The 16,744-nt window shown below is 44.0% G+C and overlaps 7 protein-coding genes across 7 annotated transcripts; 4 read left to right on the top strand and 3 right to left on the bottom strand.

Moving 5' to 3' along the window:
- Positions 1-1,569: 1,569 nt before the first annotated feature.
- Positions 1,570-2,453, bottom strand: GLRG_11752 (uncharacterized protein; the record flags this gene model as incomplete). The annotated part of the gene is made up of 3 exons (XM_008102436.1): positions 1,570-1,824; positions 1,886-2,004; positions 2,114-2,453. 3 exons carry the CDS (start codon positions 2,451-2,453, stop codon positions 1,570-1,572), a joined length of 714 nt encoding a protein of 237 aa, XP_008100627.1.
- Positions 2,454-2,990: 537 nt separating this feature from the next.
- GLRG_11751 (uncharacterized protein) lies at positions 2,991-3,854 on the top strand (the record flags this gene model as incomplete). Its single annotated transcript, XM_008102435.1, has 2 exons — positions 2,991-3,185; positions 3,390-3,854. 2 exons carry the CDS (start codon positions 2,991-2,993, stop codon positions 3,852-3,854), a joined length of 660 nt encoding a protein of 219 aa, XP_008100626.1.
- A 2,739-nt stretch (positions 3,855-6,593) lies between these two features.
- GLRG_11750 (uncharacterized protein) lies at positions 6,594-7,323 on the top strand (the record flags this gene model as incomplete). Its single annotated transcript, XM_008102434.1, has 4 exons — positions 6,594-6,666; positions 6,723-6,893; positions 6,963-7,059; positions 7,218-7,323. 4 exons carry the CDS (start codon positions 6,594-6,596, stop codon positions 7,321-7,323), a joined length of 447 nt encoding a protein of 148 aa, XP_008100625.1.
- Positions 7,324-8,309: 986 nt separating this feature from the next.
- GLRG_11749 (uncharacterized protein) lies at positions 8,310-9,367 on the top strand (the record flags this gene model as incomplete). Its single annotated transcript, XM_008102433.1, has 4 exons — positions 8,310-8,475; positions 8,534-8,630; positions 8,687-9,063; positions 9,141-9,367. Coding segments are annotated over 4 exons (867 nt in total), but the record flags the coding sequence as incomplete, so codon positions are not given.
- Positions 9,368-12,062: 2,695 nt separating this feature from the next.
- Positions 12,063-12,478, bottom strand: GLRG_11748 (uncharacterized protein; the record flags this gene model as incomplete). The annotated part of the gene is made up of 2 exons (XM_008102432.1): positions 12,063-12,335; positions 12,401-12,478. The coding sequence occupies 2 exons, from the start codon at positions 12,476-12,478 to the stop codon at positions 12,063-12,065; spliced, it is 351 nt and encodes a 116-aa protein (XP_008100623.1).
- Positions 12,479-12,857: 379 nt separating this feature from the next.
- Positions 12,858-13,832, top strand: GLRG_11747 (uncharacterized protein; the record flags this gene model as incomplete). The annotated part of the gene is made up of 3 exons (XM_008102431.1): positions 12,858-12,882; positions 13,303-13,312; positions 13,388-13,832. 3 exons carry the CDS (start codon positions 12,858-12,860, stop codon positions 13,830-13,832), a joined length of 480 nt encoding a protein of 159 aa, XP_008100622.1.
- A 1,811-nt stretch (positions 13,833-15,643) lies between these two features.
- GLRG_11746 (uncharacterized protein) lies at positions 15,644-16,504 on the bottom strand (the record flags this gene model as incomplete). The annotated part of the gene is made up of 1 exon (XM_008102430.1): positions 15,644-16,504. One exon carries the CDS (start codon positions 16,502-16,504, stop codon positions 15,644-15,646), a length of 861 nt encoding a protein of 286 aa, XP_008100621.1.
- Positions 16,505-16,744: the final 240 nt, after the last annotated feature.

The raw sequence follows: 16,744 nt of genomic DNA, 5'->3' as shown, positions 1-16,744 counted from the left end.
GTATATTACTATATAAATAAAGTATAAGTAAGTAATAAAATAGTAGCCTTTTAGTAATAATACTACCTTAAAGGTAGATGCCTCTTATAATAGTTCTTTAGCCTTAAGATAATTTATAACTAAAGTAACTACTATCTCTAGCTCTTATAAGCTATATACTATAATAGAATAACTAGTTTACTACTACTAAATAAATATTATAATAAATTATTACTAATAGTAAAAGCTAAGCTATTACTTAGTAAATATATAGCCTTATTATAAGAGGTTAATAAATACTAGCAAAAGGTAAAAATAATCCTATATATAGTAGTAATAACTTAGCTAGATATTACCTTTATAGCTAGCTAGCTTACTTACTTAAACTATAATCTAAATATAGATTACTAAAAGGCTATAAATTATATACTTAGGTATCTTTATAAAACGTAATATCTTTACTTTAAATATAAAGTAACGCTAGGTAGTAAAAATAATATATTAAAGGTTACTTTAGACACCTTATTTACTAATAACTTACTAGATTATTATAGCTTATAGGCGTACACACTAAAGCTATTTAGAGGGCTTATCTCTTAGTAAGTAAATAAATAAGATATAGTAATAACGTTAACTACTAAGGCTAAATTACTAGCGCTATTATTTACTATAAAAGAGGTGCTTTTTACTAGTAAATTAATTACTACACTAGGTATTTAACTATTAACTAAAATAAAAACTAAATTGTTACTTAATAAGTAGGTAGCTACTAAATAGCTACTAACTATTTATATTAGCTATAATAATACCTAGACTATTAGGCTTATTACTTAAAAGCTTATTTAATTATAAATAAGGCTATAGTATATAAATACTTATAACTACTAGTTACACTAAAAAGTAGCTATAAATTAGATTACTATTAAATATAAGAAGTCTACTAAATTAATAGCTAATAGATTAATAAAGGCGCTTAGTATACTATAATTTACTACCTTTTTAGCCTAATTAAATATAAGTAACTAATATATACGCCTTAAGGTAAATTAATAGTAAGAGTTAGCTAATAATAAAGTAAAGCTTTACTACTTAATAAAAAAAGAAAATATATAAGATATTAATAGGTAATTAATAAGTAAATAGGCAATAACTAGAGGATATTTAGTATAAGCCCTATAGGAATTAACTATATTACTAGCGCTAAGTAAGTATATTAAATATAGTATAATTATATATAAATTAGCTAGTAAATATAGGGTTACCTTATAGCAAATTGTTAGGTAATAGGTAGTAAATTAGCCCCACTTTAAGGGTTTAATTCACTAATTAAATAACTAGGATTAGCCTAGGATTTCCTAACTAAGATATAGGGGAATTTCCTTACTTCTATAGGGTTTTTCCCTAGTTACACATAACACATAACAGAATTAATCAATTAACTATTACAATCCCTACTATTTAATATAAGGCCCTTAGCTAATCCTCTTACACTAATAGGGCAACATTAACTATAACTTAGAAGGTCGTAGTAATAGGCTAGCTACTTTTACACACTAATTTATAGATAATGTGATTTATAATAATATATCATTAAGAATGTATTACCTTCTTATCTGTTGACCTATGTTGCTCGGCAAAAATAAAAAGGGATGTGTAATCTTTACAAATGTGCTGATAGCCCCATCCTGTGCTTCCAATGTCATTTGCCGGCTTCCACTCCAGAGTTGTATCGCCAGAGCACATGATGCTCTGCCGCAAGTAATCCCAGCAGTGGGAAAGGTGAGTTGTGTTCACCGTGTCAAGGTGGCCATCCCGAGCGGCAAAGAACCCAGACCGGGTCATGTACTAGGACGCCCTAATCAGTGGTCATCTTGGCTACGTCAATACAGTCTCTCCTGACACTTACTAAGCAATGGATTTGGTGAAAAACGGACAGCAGTGCCTTCTTTTCGGGCACATTTCTGTCTAGTCCAGGCATGGATGGAAGCTCGCTTTCTGTTGTAATATTAATCCAGCCTTTGCCCACTAAGACCAGCAAACAAGTCGTTAGCTAATATCACGCTTCAGCGGTCCAATGCTACGACAGCAATCATTGGTGCCGCAAAACTAGCGATGAGATGGAAAATGCACTTACTTGGGACGAGTCTAGTCCAGGCTGCTTCCGACTGTTCGGTGGGCTCCTCCCCAAAAATTTGTTGGAACTGGAATATCTGCTTATTGTATCTTTCGGGCGGCATCCACGACGGCGGACTAGGAGCCCAGTGGGCTCGTGTGACGAAGATCAACGTGACACATAAACAGAGATTAAACAATACGAGAACGCCAACCACAATGCGCATGGGAGTGGCCAGTTTTCGCTTGCGCTCATATGGGGGCTCGGGAGAAGCTACCGCCGAATCAAGAAGGCGTTCCTTCTCTTCCTTCCGTGTGGTCAGAAACGGAATTGCTAATTCCTCTCTCGCGGTGTCCGCCATTGTGTCTGGCTTCGTTCCTAGAAGTCAACCCGTACAGCAGGCTCATACGGATTCAGGCGGTACGGCAGTCGTGATTCTTCATGAGTTGTTATCAGGACGAGATTTGACGCTGACGCCGGCGTTCCGGCTTGAGAAGGCGTCTTAAAGGTTGTCTCGCGCAAAAACATAGTTTTGCGTAACGACAAAAGTTTGTCTCCATATCAGGGACTCCTCATAGAATCCATGCGTTGGCGCGCTTCGTAGAACTTTGCATGACTCGTCTCACACACGAGACTTGCGCGCCTCGCACAATTTGGCGCCGCATGGTACTTTCATCACGATCATGCGCCAAAAGCTGACCGCTCAAGCTCTAATCCGTCTTGGCCACGGCAAGTACCGGATTGCGAGATTACTCTTTTTATCTTTAGGTGATTGCCTGAAAAGCCGGCGATACCTCTCTGTCGTCAGCGAAACCCCGTTCATTCATACGTTCGCCGCTCTGTCAATGACCACTCCATTTCATCTCCGACTTGATTACACATTCGCCAACCGGATTCAATGCCTCGACCAAAAGTGTTGCAGTGGCTTTCGGGCTCTGCGTACGTCCCATTGTCAAACCACGAACGCGATGAACGAGATGCTGGTATAGCCTACAAAGATGAAGATGCGGCGGCTACGGAACGAGCTCATCCCGGGTTGTCGCCAAGACTAGCTACGGGCGAAGTCACCGCCCCACCAGGATTTCTCGCCTCGGTAAAGAATTTTGCGTGTTCCAGAAAAATCAACTGCCTGCACCTATTGAGCATCCTCTGCATATTGGGATTTTTCGTCGCCCTTACAGTGCCCTCGGCGCGCCATTGCCACGGATTGCCCCCAAGCCCCCCAAAGCACCATCCGCATGGGACGCATCACTCTGAAATGGTAGACAGGCCCAAGCAGAAACCTCATGAACCCCAGTGTGGCTCAACACCTACAGAGGCGAAAGCCCGTAACTGCATCTTCGAACAGCAACTTGGGGCCTGGGTACATCCAACCTGCGCTTGGCAGGAGATTGTCCACGAGTTTCGTGAGGTGGTCGGGGACATATATGTCGGCTGGTCTTGGTACTGGGATACCGATCTGAAGCGTGAGGTGGCTGCAGCCGACGTCCCGAAACTCCAGAACGGCAACTTCTCCGTCACATACACCACTTTTCCCCGAGCGCACGACCTGCATTGCTTGTATTGCTGGCGAAAAGTAGAATACGCAATCGAGCACGGTGTTAAGTGGATAGACGCCCGGTGTCATCAGTTCTGGCACACGAAGCACTGCGTTACTCTCATCGCAGAGACGTTGACAGGCCAGGGCGAGCAGCATCGGGCATTAACATATCCTTTGTTGTTTCACGACTGTGTTCCACTCACTTCGACGATAGAGTCATGACTGAAGTATCAAGCCCACAGAAAGCCTCCTTCTGGTTGGATTTCTAGGGCTATAGTTGAAACCAACTGAGATTTAGGCTGCGTGACCAGGGTATCAACGTGAGTTGGTAAACGTAATAGCAAATAGAAGACTTCAATCTAACTCGAAGTCATGTTCACTTGCGCATTGCTATTTTAATATGCGGATACCTAAACACAAATGCTAATTTACTCTGTCACGTGCTGTCAGCGGCTGCCACTGGATTCATGAACAGTCTGCATAAACGTGCTGAAGTCGATCAGCATCTCGGATAAAAAAAAAGGAAGGCAGAGAAAACTACGCAGATAAAGGAACGATCTATTTTTAGATCCAAAACCCCACAGTTGACGGGCTACCTGGACTCTTGCATAGGTAATGATTGGCTGCCCGCCTATGCTAATTGATTTTAGAGCCAACCGCATTTTCTCATGGCGCCTAAATTTGGCGCCGGTAGTCTAAACATTTGTGTGAGTGTGCTTACGTTGCTACCGAGTCACAATCAAAACTAGTCAACTGTACACTACCTTTGCCCAAACAGCTTTCACGCATACTTGCCTACAGAGTCGTGAACAGTCAATCCACTCCAATGATGATGTGGTTCAAAGATAGAGGCAAAAGTCTTATCGCTTATACTCGGGTTGAAAACAATACAGCCACGAAAGCTCGGGAGAAAAAAAATTTCGTCTTTTCTCAACCAAGCGAGCTTTCATGGCGGCTGTCTTCCAAGTTATCTGCAAACACTTGTTATCTACTGGTCCTGCAAACCTTTGTCATCGCTGCTCTTTTCATATACATTATCATTGGAAAGCCTAGTGATGTGGTCTGTGCAGCACAGCTCTCTCCATACTGTAAGTGGTGTGACCCACGATACGCTTAGGCGAAATATTCTCTATACTTGAGAAATAGAATGACATCTAACACTTTCACCTTTCCTCAGCACCCTATCTAGAATCTGGCGACTTGGAATTTCAAGAGTTTACTGAACAAAACCACCTCATGCAACCATCGCCATATCGAGGCCAACCCACACCAGAAATTGAAGAAGCATGGATACGGTTATGGCGCGGTATATTTCTCTTCTTTACATACACCTGAAGGCGCAGTTTCTTAGACTAATTTGCGGAAAGTTCCTCCGATACATTTCCCAGAGAACAAGCTCACAGCCCTTAACAAAACGCCAGCCGAGAACTACGAACATGTCTCGGAAGAGCTCGGGAGTGGTGTGAAGGGCTTTTTGAACGTTTTCCACCAACTTCACTGCCTGGTGAGTGGGCAAAATCCGCACCACCCTGTCCCTAGGAGGTCTCTTGTTGACATGCATCAGAATTTCGTAAGGCAATACACATATCGCGATGCTTATGACTACAGCAATGTGACCACCTTTCGGGCGAACAAGGAGATTGTCCGGGGACACGTGGACCATTGCATAGAAACGATACGCCACTTCCTAATGTGTCAAAGCGATGTTACGCCCGTAGTGTTTGAGAAGGATTTGTCTCGACCGTCAGGGTCCAAAAGCGATTTCAACATGCGTCGCAAATGCAGAAATTTTGGAAAGATTCAAGCTTGGACAGTTGCAAACAAAGCGGTTTGATCGGCGAGGATTATGGTCAGTAAACTCAAGATGGGTAATCCTGAATCTGGACGGCTAGATACATAGACTTGGACCTACATTTGATATCATGTCCAAGTCGAATTTTACATGGATGGTCTGATTACGCATGAAAGGCAAAAAAGTCTCGTCAATAACGAGCTTTAGCCATCAACTTTCTAATTTCACACTTGTTCCACGTAGATCCTCCCATCGAAAGGCTTATATATTTTACGACCGTCCCTTCCTAGTCAAACTCGTGTAGGTCTTCCAATGTGCTATGTTAAAACGATTAATCAACAAGACAGGGGCCTTCGTATCACGCATCAACATACTCTACCCAGCGAGAACTAATTAGTAAGCTAAATACAAAATTTGAAATGTTAGGGTCAACTCTTACACTGCTTATACATCAGCTTCATATTCTTGTTTTGCTTCATCAGTGACTTACAGCGCTGTCCTGTTGCTCCTGTGGCAAGATACCCTTCCATCGGCGACGCTTTTGATCAGCAGTTGGATCATCTAGACCTGATTGGACAACGGCGGTACCTTGTCCAGATGCTCATTAAACGACAACGGTGCAGCTCTGCCTAACAAAAGAATAATGAGCAGGCTCATTTGGAAGGGAATCTTCATCTTGGAGGAATAGTGGTATTTGGCAGGTAATCGAGGCGGGCATTTGAGTGGCGTACGATGCTTCAGCAGAGAATTTCCGAGTGTTTTGATTATGAACCAGTATCGGCAACTAAAGGGTTACCCCTGTAATCATTTGGCGCGCTGGCGCTGGTGTGTCACATTAGTCAAGCGCCATTGATGTTTGCTACATTAAGTAAGGGAGTCTTGAATTAGTCTTTCGTCCGGGACCCAGAAGATCCCGCCCCGTCCTCTGTCTTTCACCTTAAACCACCACAGCTTTGCGCTTGCTTTATCTCTCTTAGCCAACTAAGAGTGTCATGATCACCATGGATCATATTCAAGGTGGGAGTTCGAGTTGCGATACGCTCGACAAGAGCGAGTCGGTTGATTTCATGGTTCACGCATCGATACTGGCGTCCTGGAAACGAGAAAAACGATATCGATTGATTGCGACTTTCTGGTTCGTGGCCACTATGATGTTTGCTTCTCTATCAATGTATTTGTATACCTGGGTTCATTTTTCAGGTCGGTTCGGCTCGTTTCAATCAGGCTTTAGAACTGAACTAGGTAAGTGCTAAATCCTTTCCTTGCCGGGGAGTAGAGGGAGAACTTATAGAGAACAGAGGCGGCGAAACATGCTATTCATCTGCAAGAAAAATGGTTTGAGGGCAGCCCGGTATTTCATGACGATGGACAAGAATACGTACCTGAACCGGAGGATGGTGATCAAAGGCCCAAATACGTCGGAGAGCCAAGCAAAGAGATTGATCATAACTGGGAGCAATTACATTGGGGTAAGTGGAGGTTCATCTAACAAGGCGATGATGTAGTGCCCAACAAATGGCTCTGACGTGATTTTCCAGGTCGGTTCTTCCTGCTGTCTGAGGAGGAGGCTCGGTCTGCATGGGGACCCGACTACACAAAGTTTTGGGCGCCAAGGGAAGGGGGATATGTTGCTGCGTAAGCACAATCCGCTATGTTTGAGCAACCAGGTCTCGCTGACACCTGTGGCTTTCATTCACATATAGCCTTGAGGTCATGCATACAGTCCACTGTCTTGTAAGTGCCGGCATGCATAGAAAGAATTCTGATATCATATTGAGTCTAACACCACAAAGGACCACATACGCAAGGCATTTTCGCCGGAATCCTACCCAGAGGACAGCCCCATACATGGTGGACTGCACCGAGACCATTGTATTGATCATTTACGCCAGACAGTGATGTGTAATGCCGATCTCACGCCGATTCCCTCTGTTTATTATCTCGGAGTGGGAGATAATTATATAAACTCGGACCGTCCGCATACTTGCCGGAACTTTCAGAGGATTAGGGACTGGGTATCTGACAGGTTCAATGGCACCTCACGGGTAGCGGCATATCCAGGCACTGTCTGGAATAATGAGTGGATAAACAAGGATCAGCCAATCACTGACTGATCGGATTGAGGAGGTGCGGAACATGGCTGTATAGAACTTCCCGTAATAGATTGGTAAACATTATTTTACTTGTTTTAGTTGCGAATAAGAATATGACTCAATGGATTCTGTTCGTTTTAACTTTCGTCCAAGAAGACACCGGGCCTTGAGCCAGAATAACGGCTGATCAAGCTGCCTGGATGAGCATGCTTGATGGTTTGAGGTAGATTGTGGTTAGAATCCGTTTCTTAACAGGTTAAGGCGCTGAACTGTGGGTCTCGCCAAACTATCTCGCCGATTAGGCGCCCTTGGCGCCTCCATACCTCGTCTTTTTATCCCACAAACCTAGATGCGCTGCGCCAAACCAAGCCCCATTCCCCCACAAAGTGGAAGAAGACGCAACTTTAATTAGTTAGAGGATTAGCGTAGCTGCTGTCCGCATCACTGGCCAATGGAGCAAACCTGTCACCAAATGCCTCGTCTACATCATGTTGCCTCACTATTACAGACAACGACCATGTCGTCCGTCACATCCGAAGAGGACTATGATTTGCTCCTCCCTAGCCCTGGAGAGAGAAAGCCCCGAGACGCCCCTCCAAGACGGTCGAAAAGTTGGAAAAGGTATTGTTGGCATTCAGATTCCCATCTCCAGTATAAGAATTTAGGACTCATCAAACCAGGTGGCGGTGGCAACTAACTGCCCTGGCTGGTATCTCGCTAATTTTGGGATCTGTTTCCGTCGTTTCCCTGCTCGGACAGCCCTTATGGTCACGACGAGATCATGTCCATATTTGCAATCGCCCTGTTGTACGACGTGAGTGGCGGGCCTTGACGCCAGACGAGAGAGCGGACTTCATCGATGCTATACAATGCTTGAACTTGTTGCCTTCGAAATGGGGCTTCAAAGGGTCTACATACGACGACTTCTCTTTGCTGCATCTGAAAATCGGATCTTGGTGTATGTCCATCCAGTCACCAAGCTTACGGTATTCTTTGCGCGCTAATAAGGTGTATAGCCCACGGGCATGCATCGTTCCTTCCGTGGCATAGATATACCCTTGTTTTGCTGGAAGCTTCTATGCGTGAACGGTGTGGTTTCAAGGGGTCCATACCGTAAGTCTAGTGTCTAGATCGCAATTCAATATCATTGATGTGTTGACATTCACCAGATACTGGGATTGGACAATGGACTGGATGGACTTACACGGTTCTTCAATCTGGAACAATGTTACTGGATTCGGGGGAGACGGTGATCCAGCCGGGCCCATTGTCGTTGGAGAAGGGCGCTGCGTAACTGACGGACCCTTTTCCAATCTGCGACCCATTAGATACAACCAAACGGACCTAAAGCATTGTCTTGCAAGGGGCTTTCGGAACGTGGACGCCATCGGCCGCCCCTTGAACCCGTGGTTCGGCCCCGGTTCAATCGGCAGGCTCCTACGGACCCCCGGATATCGCGACTTCGAGTGGGATATGGAGAACCGCCTGCACAACCGGATGCATCGTGCTGTCAGCGGTGACTTTCTCTCGCTAACAGCCGCCAATGGTAAGACGGGGTCCACGCCCTACACTCTATCCATCATGGTCTCAAATTTCGGCTTCTCAATAACGCGGTGTTGACAGATCCTGTGTTTTATCTTCATCATGCGCAGATAGACCATCTGTGGTGGCGGTGGCAACAAGAAGATAAAGCAACTAGATTATATGAATATGAAGGGAAACACATGTTCAACTCGACAGATGGAACAGCAAGTCTCAGTGATACGCTACAGTATGGAGGTTTTGCGGAAGATATCCCAGTGTCATGGGTCATGGACACCGAGGACGGGTTTCTATGTTATAGATACTGAGCGTGTGTATAACAGGTGGCGATATAGTAACCAAAGCTGATTCAATATTAATGAAAGAAGTATCCCTTTAATTACGGAGTGACCCCATTTCTGCCAAGAAGGAAAATACCCACTTTTACCCCTCACTTTAAGGGATACATAACAATACCTTGTTTTAAAATATTATTTTATTAGTAACTACTACTAAATTAAACATTATTACTAATATCCTTATTAAAATCATAATATCTAGCTTAGATACCTCTAGTTATAGCACTATTTATATAGAGATATTACTAAAGGACCTTACTGTTACCTGCCTAGATAATTACTACCTAGAGCAGTGTAATAACGTAATAATCTAGCCTAATAAGCCTCTAGTAGAGCTAGGCCTACTAGGCTCTTTTATCTTATTTAAAGTGCTAGACTAGTAGCCTAAAGTCTATAGCCTATTAGATATTAATACTTTAGTTAACCTCTTCTTTTATTATATACCCCTAACATTAACCTAGTAATAGGCTATATAGATAAATATAGCACTACTATCTAAGGCTAGTCTTTAATAAAAATGTTACTAGTGTAGTACTAGTAACCTACCTTTACTAATAAAATATACCTCTTTTTTAGTATTTCAATTTATATAAGTTTATATCTTAAATCTTAAATATTAAGGTACTAGTTAACTTAGTAGTAAAAAAAAGATTTATTATACTTATTTATATACTTTATAAGCTAAAAACACTTCTTATAGCTTTATATCTAGCTCTAGATATTTAATCCTTTTAAGTTCTTAACCTAAGGGCCTAAGCTAGGCTAAAAGAAGTAAATACTAAATATATATTAAAAGGTTAACTAATAGTTAGCCTATATCTAGGTAACTAAATACTTTTTTTATATAGCTAGCTTTAATTTTACTATTAATAAGATAATAGTCTAGTTTATAAGCTAAAGCTAAAAGACTTTAACTATTCTAATAAAGCTAATCCTAACTAGCTTTAAAGTATAGGTCTTTACCTAATCTAAGTACTACCTCTAGTAGCTTTAGTATATATATAGAGAAGGCCTATATAGACTACTTACTAAAGCTTTAAATCTAGCTAGGTAAGTAGTAAACTAAATAGCCTAGCTTATACGTACCTAATAGGTAGTTATAGCCTTTTTCTTTTTACTACTAGCTATAATATATTATATATTTCTAGATAACTTTTTTACTTTTATTAGACTTTTTTAGGCCCTCTAGAGCTAGTAAGTTAAAGCCTTTAGTATATACTAAAAGAATAATAGTATTAATACTATACTTATTACTAAGTAAAATAATAAAGGCTAGGATATCTTATAAGGCTAAATATACTATATTCTTACTACTAATAGGCTAGTATATATCTTTAAACTATATTAGTATATATATATATATATACTAACTAGTTTACTTTCTTATAAGTTAACTAAATTACTTGAAAAAATAATACCTTTATACTTTTTCTTATAATAGTATATTAAAGTAGCTAGGCTAATTATATAATCTAGAAATAGCGCTAGCCTGCTAGTAATATAGTAGTAAAGTAGACTACTTAGTAAGCCTTTAGCCTAGAGGTCTAGAAAGACCTCTTAGTCCTTTAGCTAATAAATAACTATAACTATATTATAAATAAAGTAGATATAAGTAATTATATAAAGGCCTTATACCCCTTTAACTACTATATTTATTAAGGAGCCTAGTAAGTAATTACCTAGACCTTTCTACTTAAAGTTATTATTATAAATACCTTCTATCTCCAGCTAAGAGGGGATCTAGAGTAGCTAAAGGTTAAGAACTAATATTAATAGTAGTTACTACTATCTTCTTAGCTTATTTAATAGTTTAGACTATTAGCAAAAGGTTACTAGCTTTTATATCCTTAGTAATAGTCCTATAAAGGTAATATATTTATTCTATTTATAGACTATTACTAAGGTTTATAAGGGTATAATTTACCTTACTCTTATTATAGTAGCTTAAAAAGGTAGCTTTATTTAAGATATTTAGTAATAGGTAGGTATAGTAACAGAAGACCTAGCAGGGCTGCTTAGATTATAATATACTCCTTTATAAATATAGAGATTACTAGTACTTATAGTATAGGCAAAACGCTATATAAATAGAGGTACTGTTTAACTATTGGCTTGTTAGATTTTATGCTGTGATTACATTGGCTCTACCCCGCCCTTGGCAGAAATGGGGTCACTCCGTAATTAAAGGGATACAGTATTTGAATGCATTGTTTCTTGTAAACGCCGCATCTCAGTGACCGGTAATGGCGATGTGACCTTTTAGCGTGCCCCGACTGCGTCTGGCAAGCAATGGCATCCTCTTGGTCTGTTCCATGGTTTCGGTGCGGTATAGAATGTTTTTCACATGTCTAAGAGACATCTAAGCATATTGAAACTTCTTTATGGGATGCAAACACCCACAGCTCCTTGGTACTAAATGCTTTGCAGGTTGCAAACCGAAAGCGTAGATACCTATAATGAGACTAGATCTTTATGGACTGCTTGAAGCATACACGGATTTGCACACCGGGATAGGATATACGCTATTTTCACTAAACCTTCAGGTCACTTCAAAGCGCCATTTCATGTGATTTTCGGCATCAGGCGCAGACGATGTTAGTTTATTTTGTTTTTGCCAGGCTGGTGGTCTCCTTTCGCACTGTTCCAGACTCTACAAAGACACCACTCATTTGTCAATGGGGATTACATAGTCCACAACCGGGTCTTCGTCGCGCTTGTCGATTGGAATGACGTAATCCACAACAGGGCCCTCATTGCGCTTGTCGATAGGTATAACATAGTCCACAACCGGGTCGTCATCGCGCTTGTCAATTGGAATGACGTAGTCCACAACCGGGTCTTTGTCGCGCTTGTCGATTGGAATGACGTAGTCCACAACCGGATCGCCGTCACCCTTTGCCATCTCCCCTCCAGATTTACGAGCCATGAGTGAATTTTCCTAGCAGGTGTTAACATATACGTAACACAATTCGATAGCTTCGTCATTGCAGAGCCAGTACTCACTCCTTGCGCCGGCAAGGCCAAGGCACCAGCGGCAACTGCCAAGACGAAACTGATCTCAGATACCTTCATGATCTGCATTTTGCTTTCTCGAAATGTATATCCTTGCTTGGGAGTGCAAACCTATGATGTTGAAGAACGGTTCGAGGCTTTAGTACGTTTGAGGCGCTCAGCAATGATTTTAAGATTCCGTGTCTTCAGCCTCTGTCTTCGTTGCTGGTTGGCGCGCTAATGACACTAGCTGGGATCTCAATTGTTCAAAATTGACAGAGTAGCTTTAGGCGCAGGACTTGGCGGCCACCGGTGTGGCGCCTATCTGTCAACGCAGGTTGACCGGGGCCATTTCGGAATGGAAGTACTAAGTTGTCCAGGATGCGTTGAGCGCATGAGTTGGCGCGCTGTTTTGCCGAGGTCATTGCCTTGAACGTTATTGCGCCGCTCTTCTCGTTTCTACACCGACATGATTTCGGATACAGCGGGCGCAGGTGAGTTTCTTCCGATGCCGGGCGAGCTTCGCCTGTCGGACAACTGCCTGCAAGACGTTAGCCAGTAGATACCTTGCAGCAACGAATGCACAGCTTGTGATGTCGTCATGAAGCCGGGCAACTATGTACTGAATACACACGAACAACAGGCCATCTGCTCTCCACACGCAGGGATATATATATACTCTTGAGGTTGAACTATTGAGATATACTACCATTTAAAATTCCACCGACGGCCTGCCATTACTGCAAATATCCAATGAATGACAAGTTTGCTAACAATTGTCCCATCAGGCAATCAACAAGCCGAGCACATGTTTCCCTGATATGTTTCCCCAACTATCCATTCCGATCTGTTCCGTGCCAACCTGCTGATCTCCTTCCCCCCAGCAGGTCGTAATAACTGACCAAACATCGTAGTGATTACCGGGTGCGTGGATTTCCGGACAGGACCCCATCAGGTTACGAAAGAAGTCAGTTTGCCGCCCTTGTGCTAATTTGGCAGTGATAAGAAGCGGCCATACCAGCAGTCGGTGCTCATGGAAACACGGAACCGACTTCCACACCGTAATGGCAGAATCGATGCTCTGACGAATTTCGTGTGCTCCACTGTTTGGCCCGGAGACAATGAAATTGAGATAGACCAGAGCCGCGCGCGCATACAGAAGAGTCAGGGATTGGCCGGGCGAGTGGCCATGTCGGCCGGGGAACCCAAGAGAGAGAGGCCCATGGAGCCCGGGGTTTGCCCCAGAGTCCGAGGTCTCCCTCCCTTTGATGGCGCATGCGATCTCATCAGCGCGCCTAACCAGTTCACGGATGCTCAAGCTCCTACGGGTCTCCTGGTCGCGTTTCCAAGAATCCAGCATCACCACATCCATGATAGTTTGCAGAACCCAGCTCTCGCAGCCGGTGACCGCCTGGAAGCTGATGCAAAACTCGTCATCGGATAGTAAATGGCGGTATACCTCGTGAGAACCGGGCACCGTTCGCTGGGCCGAACACGTCAAAACATCCATCCAAGCCAGAAGCGCCCGAGAACAGTTGAGAGCCTTGCGCTCCGAGGCAGACGGCAACTCTGGCGGCTTCAGGCTAGTGACCACTGTTCCTGTGGAAAAGCAGGTCTGTGAAGTCGGCGTGATTAGGCCAGTGTTTCTGGGTGAGTTTGTGCTAACAGCCCCATTCTGCATATGTGGGTTTTCTAAGAGAGAGAGAGCACAATGAAGATAGCCCTGGCTCCTTTCCCAGTTTCCTCCAAGAGCCTGTAGCGATGATCAGATAATGCTGCTGCTAGAAGCTCGGTGCAGATGAACGTCCGGACATACCTCCAGTCGGGTGAGCTCAACAGCACAGACGAAATTTTTGCTCGGGTCCCCAGGTTGCGAACCTTCGAAGATCTGTCTGGCGCGAAGTCGATATTTTTCATAGTCATGCCAAGCTATCGAGCCTGTTTCACTGCCAGCAGTGGCACTCAGGTGTTGGTGGTATGCACTTAAACTCAACGCCGCGTTATAGAGTTCGGGTGACCGCAACAGAGTCGACAGAAGCCATCCCTTTGAGGAGCCATACCCTCTCCCCCGAGACTCTTGTGCTTTATTTGATGTGTGATCAACATAATGCATGACTAGATCCATCTCTCTTTCCGAGGAACGGTGATCCAGGCAATGTTCGCATTTAGACACAGGCAGATTTATGAGTCGCGGTATGTTGTTGTCTTCAAAGTGATTGTTTTCGTTGGTTATAGGGTGCTCATGATTCACAGGTGTGCCGTATGATTCGATTCCTGGATCGAAATAATTCCACTCATCGTCAGGAAAGATCAAAGGGTCAAGATTTGTCGTGCTCATTAAACCAAACTCGCCCTCAAGCGCGAAATCAATGTCGCTGGTCCCGTCTTCATTGCACGTGTTGATTCTCAAAATGCTATCAGCTGCATGTGATACTATCAGCCTGACATCCTCTGCTGCTGGTGACGAAGATGGTGTGGACATGGTTGCTTGTGGTGCCTCAGTGTCAGGGGCTGAGGTTTTTGCCGAGCTGATACGTAGACGTATCGCCTCTTGACGCTCCTTTTCTCCTTTATCCTTCCACTCAGGCTTTGGTCCATACCCGTGGCAGTGGATGTGCCGATTCACGCAGGTGAGGCACGGTGGCCCACCCTCTTCGCATTTCTTCCGGCGTAGACGACAAGTCCAGCACCCGCTTTTGCGTCGTTTTGCCGCCGAGCCCATCAGGTCAAGGTAGTTTGTGTGTGTTGGAGATATTGTCGAAGAGCCATGAGCTACTCTAGAACGGGTCAGAACTAATACGGGCGGGTCTTCCTTTCCATTATCTTAAATGAACTAGTGCTGGAGCGATGCAGAGAAAGGAAATGAAGTAGCATTGTGTTTACATTGTTAGCGACAGGATACCCGATCTTACCGCTGAATAAATAAAACGTCTGTCGGCGACTCGAATCATGTGGCAGGGACAGGGTTCTGAACCTCCTACATCAAACTATGATGTTCTTCTAGTGCCTGAGCACGGTCGGCAGATGGCAAAGGAAAGGGCTTCCGCATGATGACAGGTGCTCAGAAGCAGAGCTAACCGGCTCCTTAAACTCCAAGAGGCCCCACCTGAGCTGTGACATTTCAAAGTATAGCAGGTTAATGTACTATGTAGTACATGCAATTAGGCTAAACTTTGATTGCAGTTCCACATTATATCCTGTTTTGTGGAAGGTTTGTATTGCCGAACGCTTATCCACCCATTTTACCACAACGTATCAAGTCTCGGGCACCACCTCGGTGGTTGTGTGTTCGTAGTGCGTCCAGCCTTTTGTCCCATTGCCCACGACGTAGTGAATACCATGATTCTTCAAAATATCCTTGATTGCCTCCCAGTCTCGGCAAACGTGTTCATTCCCCCAGCCGGAGTATCCAGTATATGTCTTTCCCTGGACATCGGGTCTTATCAACGCCATGTCTCCATGGCATATGGTTGCCTGGCGCAGAACCTCCAAGCAGTGATCAACATGGCCGGCCGTCTTTGTAGCATTCGAACCCCGAGTCCCTCCTGTGTACCTGTAGTCGTTGATGGCTTTCTTTATGCTTGCGACGCAGTGGAGCTGGTGCATGACGCCGAGACCAAAGGCTTGAGACCCTTCGTTCCACGGGATGGGATCTAGCGCGTTTCCTTCGGAACCGGGCCCAGTCAAAGGCGTTCCAAAGCCGTAACCCTTTGCGGCCGGGTCGTTTTCTAGCGCCACCCAGTTCGTGAACCATATGCTGTCCCAAGGGTTGGGTCCCTTGCCAACGGAAATCGTCCCGTCTGCCCCAAACTTACTATCCCACGGATCGCTATCGATGAATTCTTGCTGGTTTTCTATGATCATTTTCCTCCATGAAACGCGACGGCCCCAGAGAATTTCTGAGTCCAAATGGCACTCTGGGCTGTTGAACCAGCGAGGTGATAGGCGGGCGAGGATAATAGAAAGCGTGGCGATGTTCATCAAGAAGCTGGTGATTGCGACCAACTTCCAGTTGATGCAGATGAGGCGTCTCTTTGGCGGGGTGAACGGCGGGCTCTCGTCGCCAAATTCACTGCTAGGGAGCGAAGCATATGCGATTGACGAGCGACGAGCCATCTTGTGTAGTATTGCTGTGAAGACTGACAGTCAGAGTGAAACTTTAGGAAAAGAGGAAGCGCTACACCCGCTAGAATATCGCTATTACGCGTACCACAGTCATTGCTAACTGTTGGAGTTATACAGGATACGAGTATGTAGATGGGCCGGCGGCGGATGCGGGGCAGCTCCGATGGTAAGATGATTTCGCATGTAGACCCATGAGTTGGTCAAACAGCGCGCCAATGTTTGGCGCGCCAG

This window comes from Colletotrichum graminicola, assembly GCF_000149035.1.
Source record: "Colletotrichum graminicola M1.001 genomic scaffold supercont1.114, whole genome shotgun sequence".
Taxonomy (NCBI): Eukaryota; Fungi; Ascomycota; class Sordariomycetes; order Glomerellales; family Glomerellaceae; genus Colletotrichum; species Colletotrichum graminicola.
This window is presented reverse-complemented; position numbering and strand designations above follow the sequence as displayed.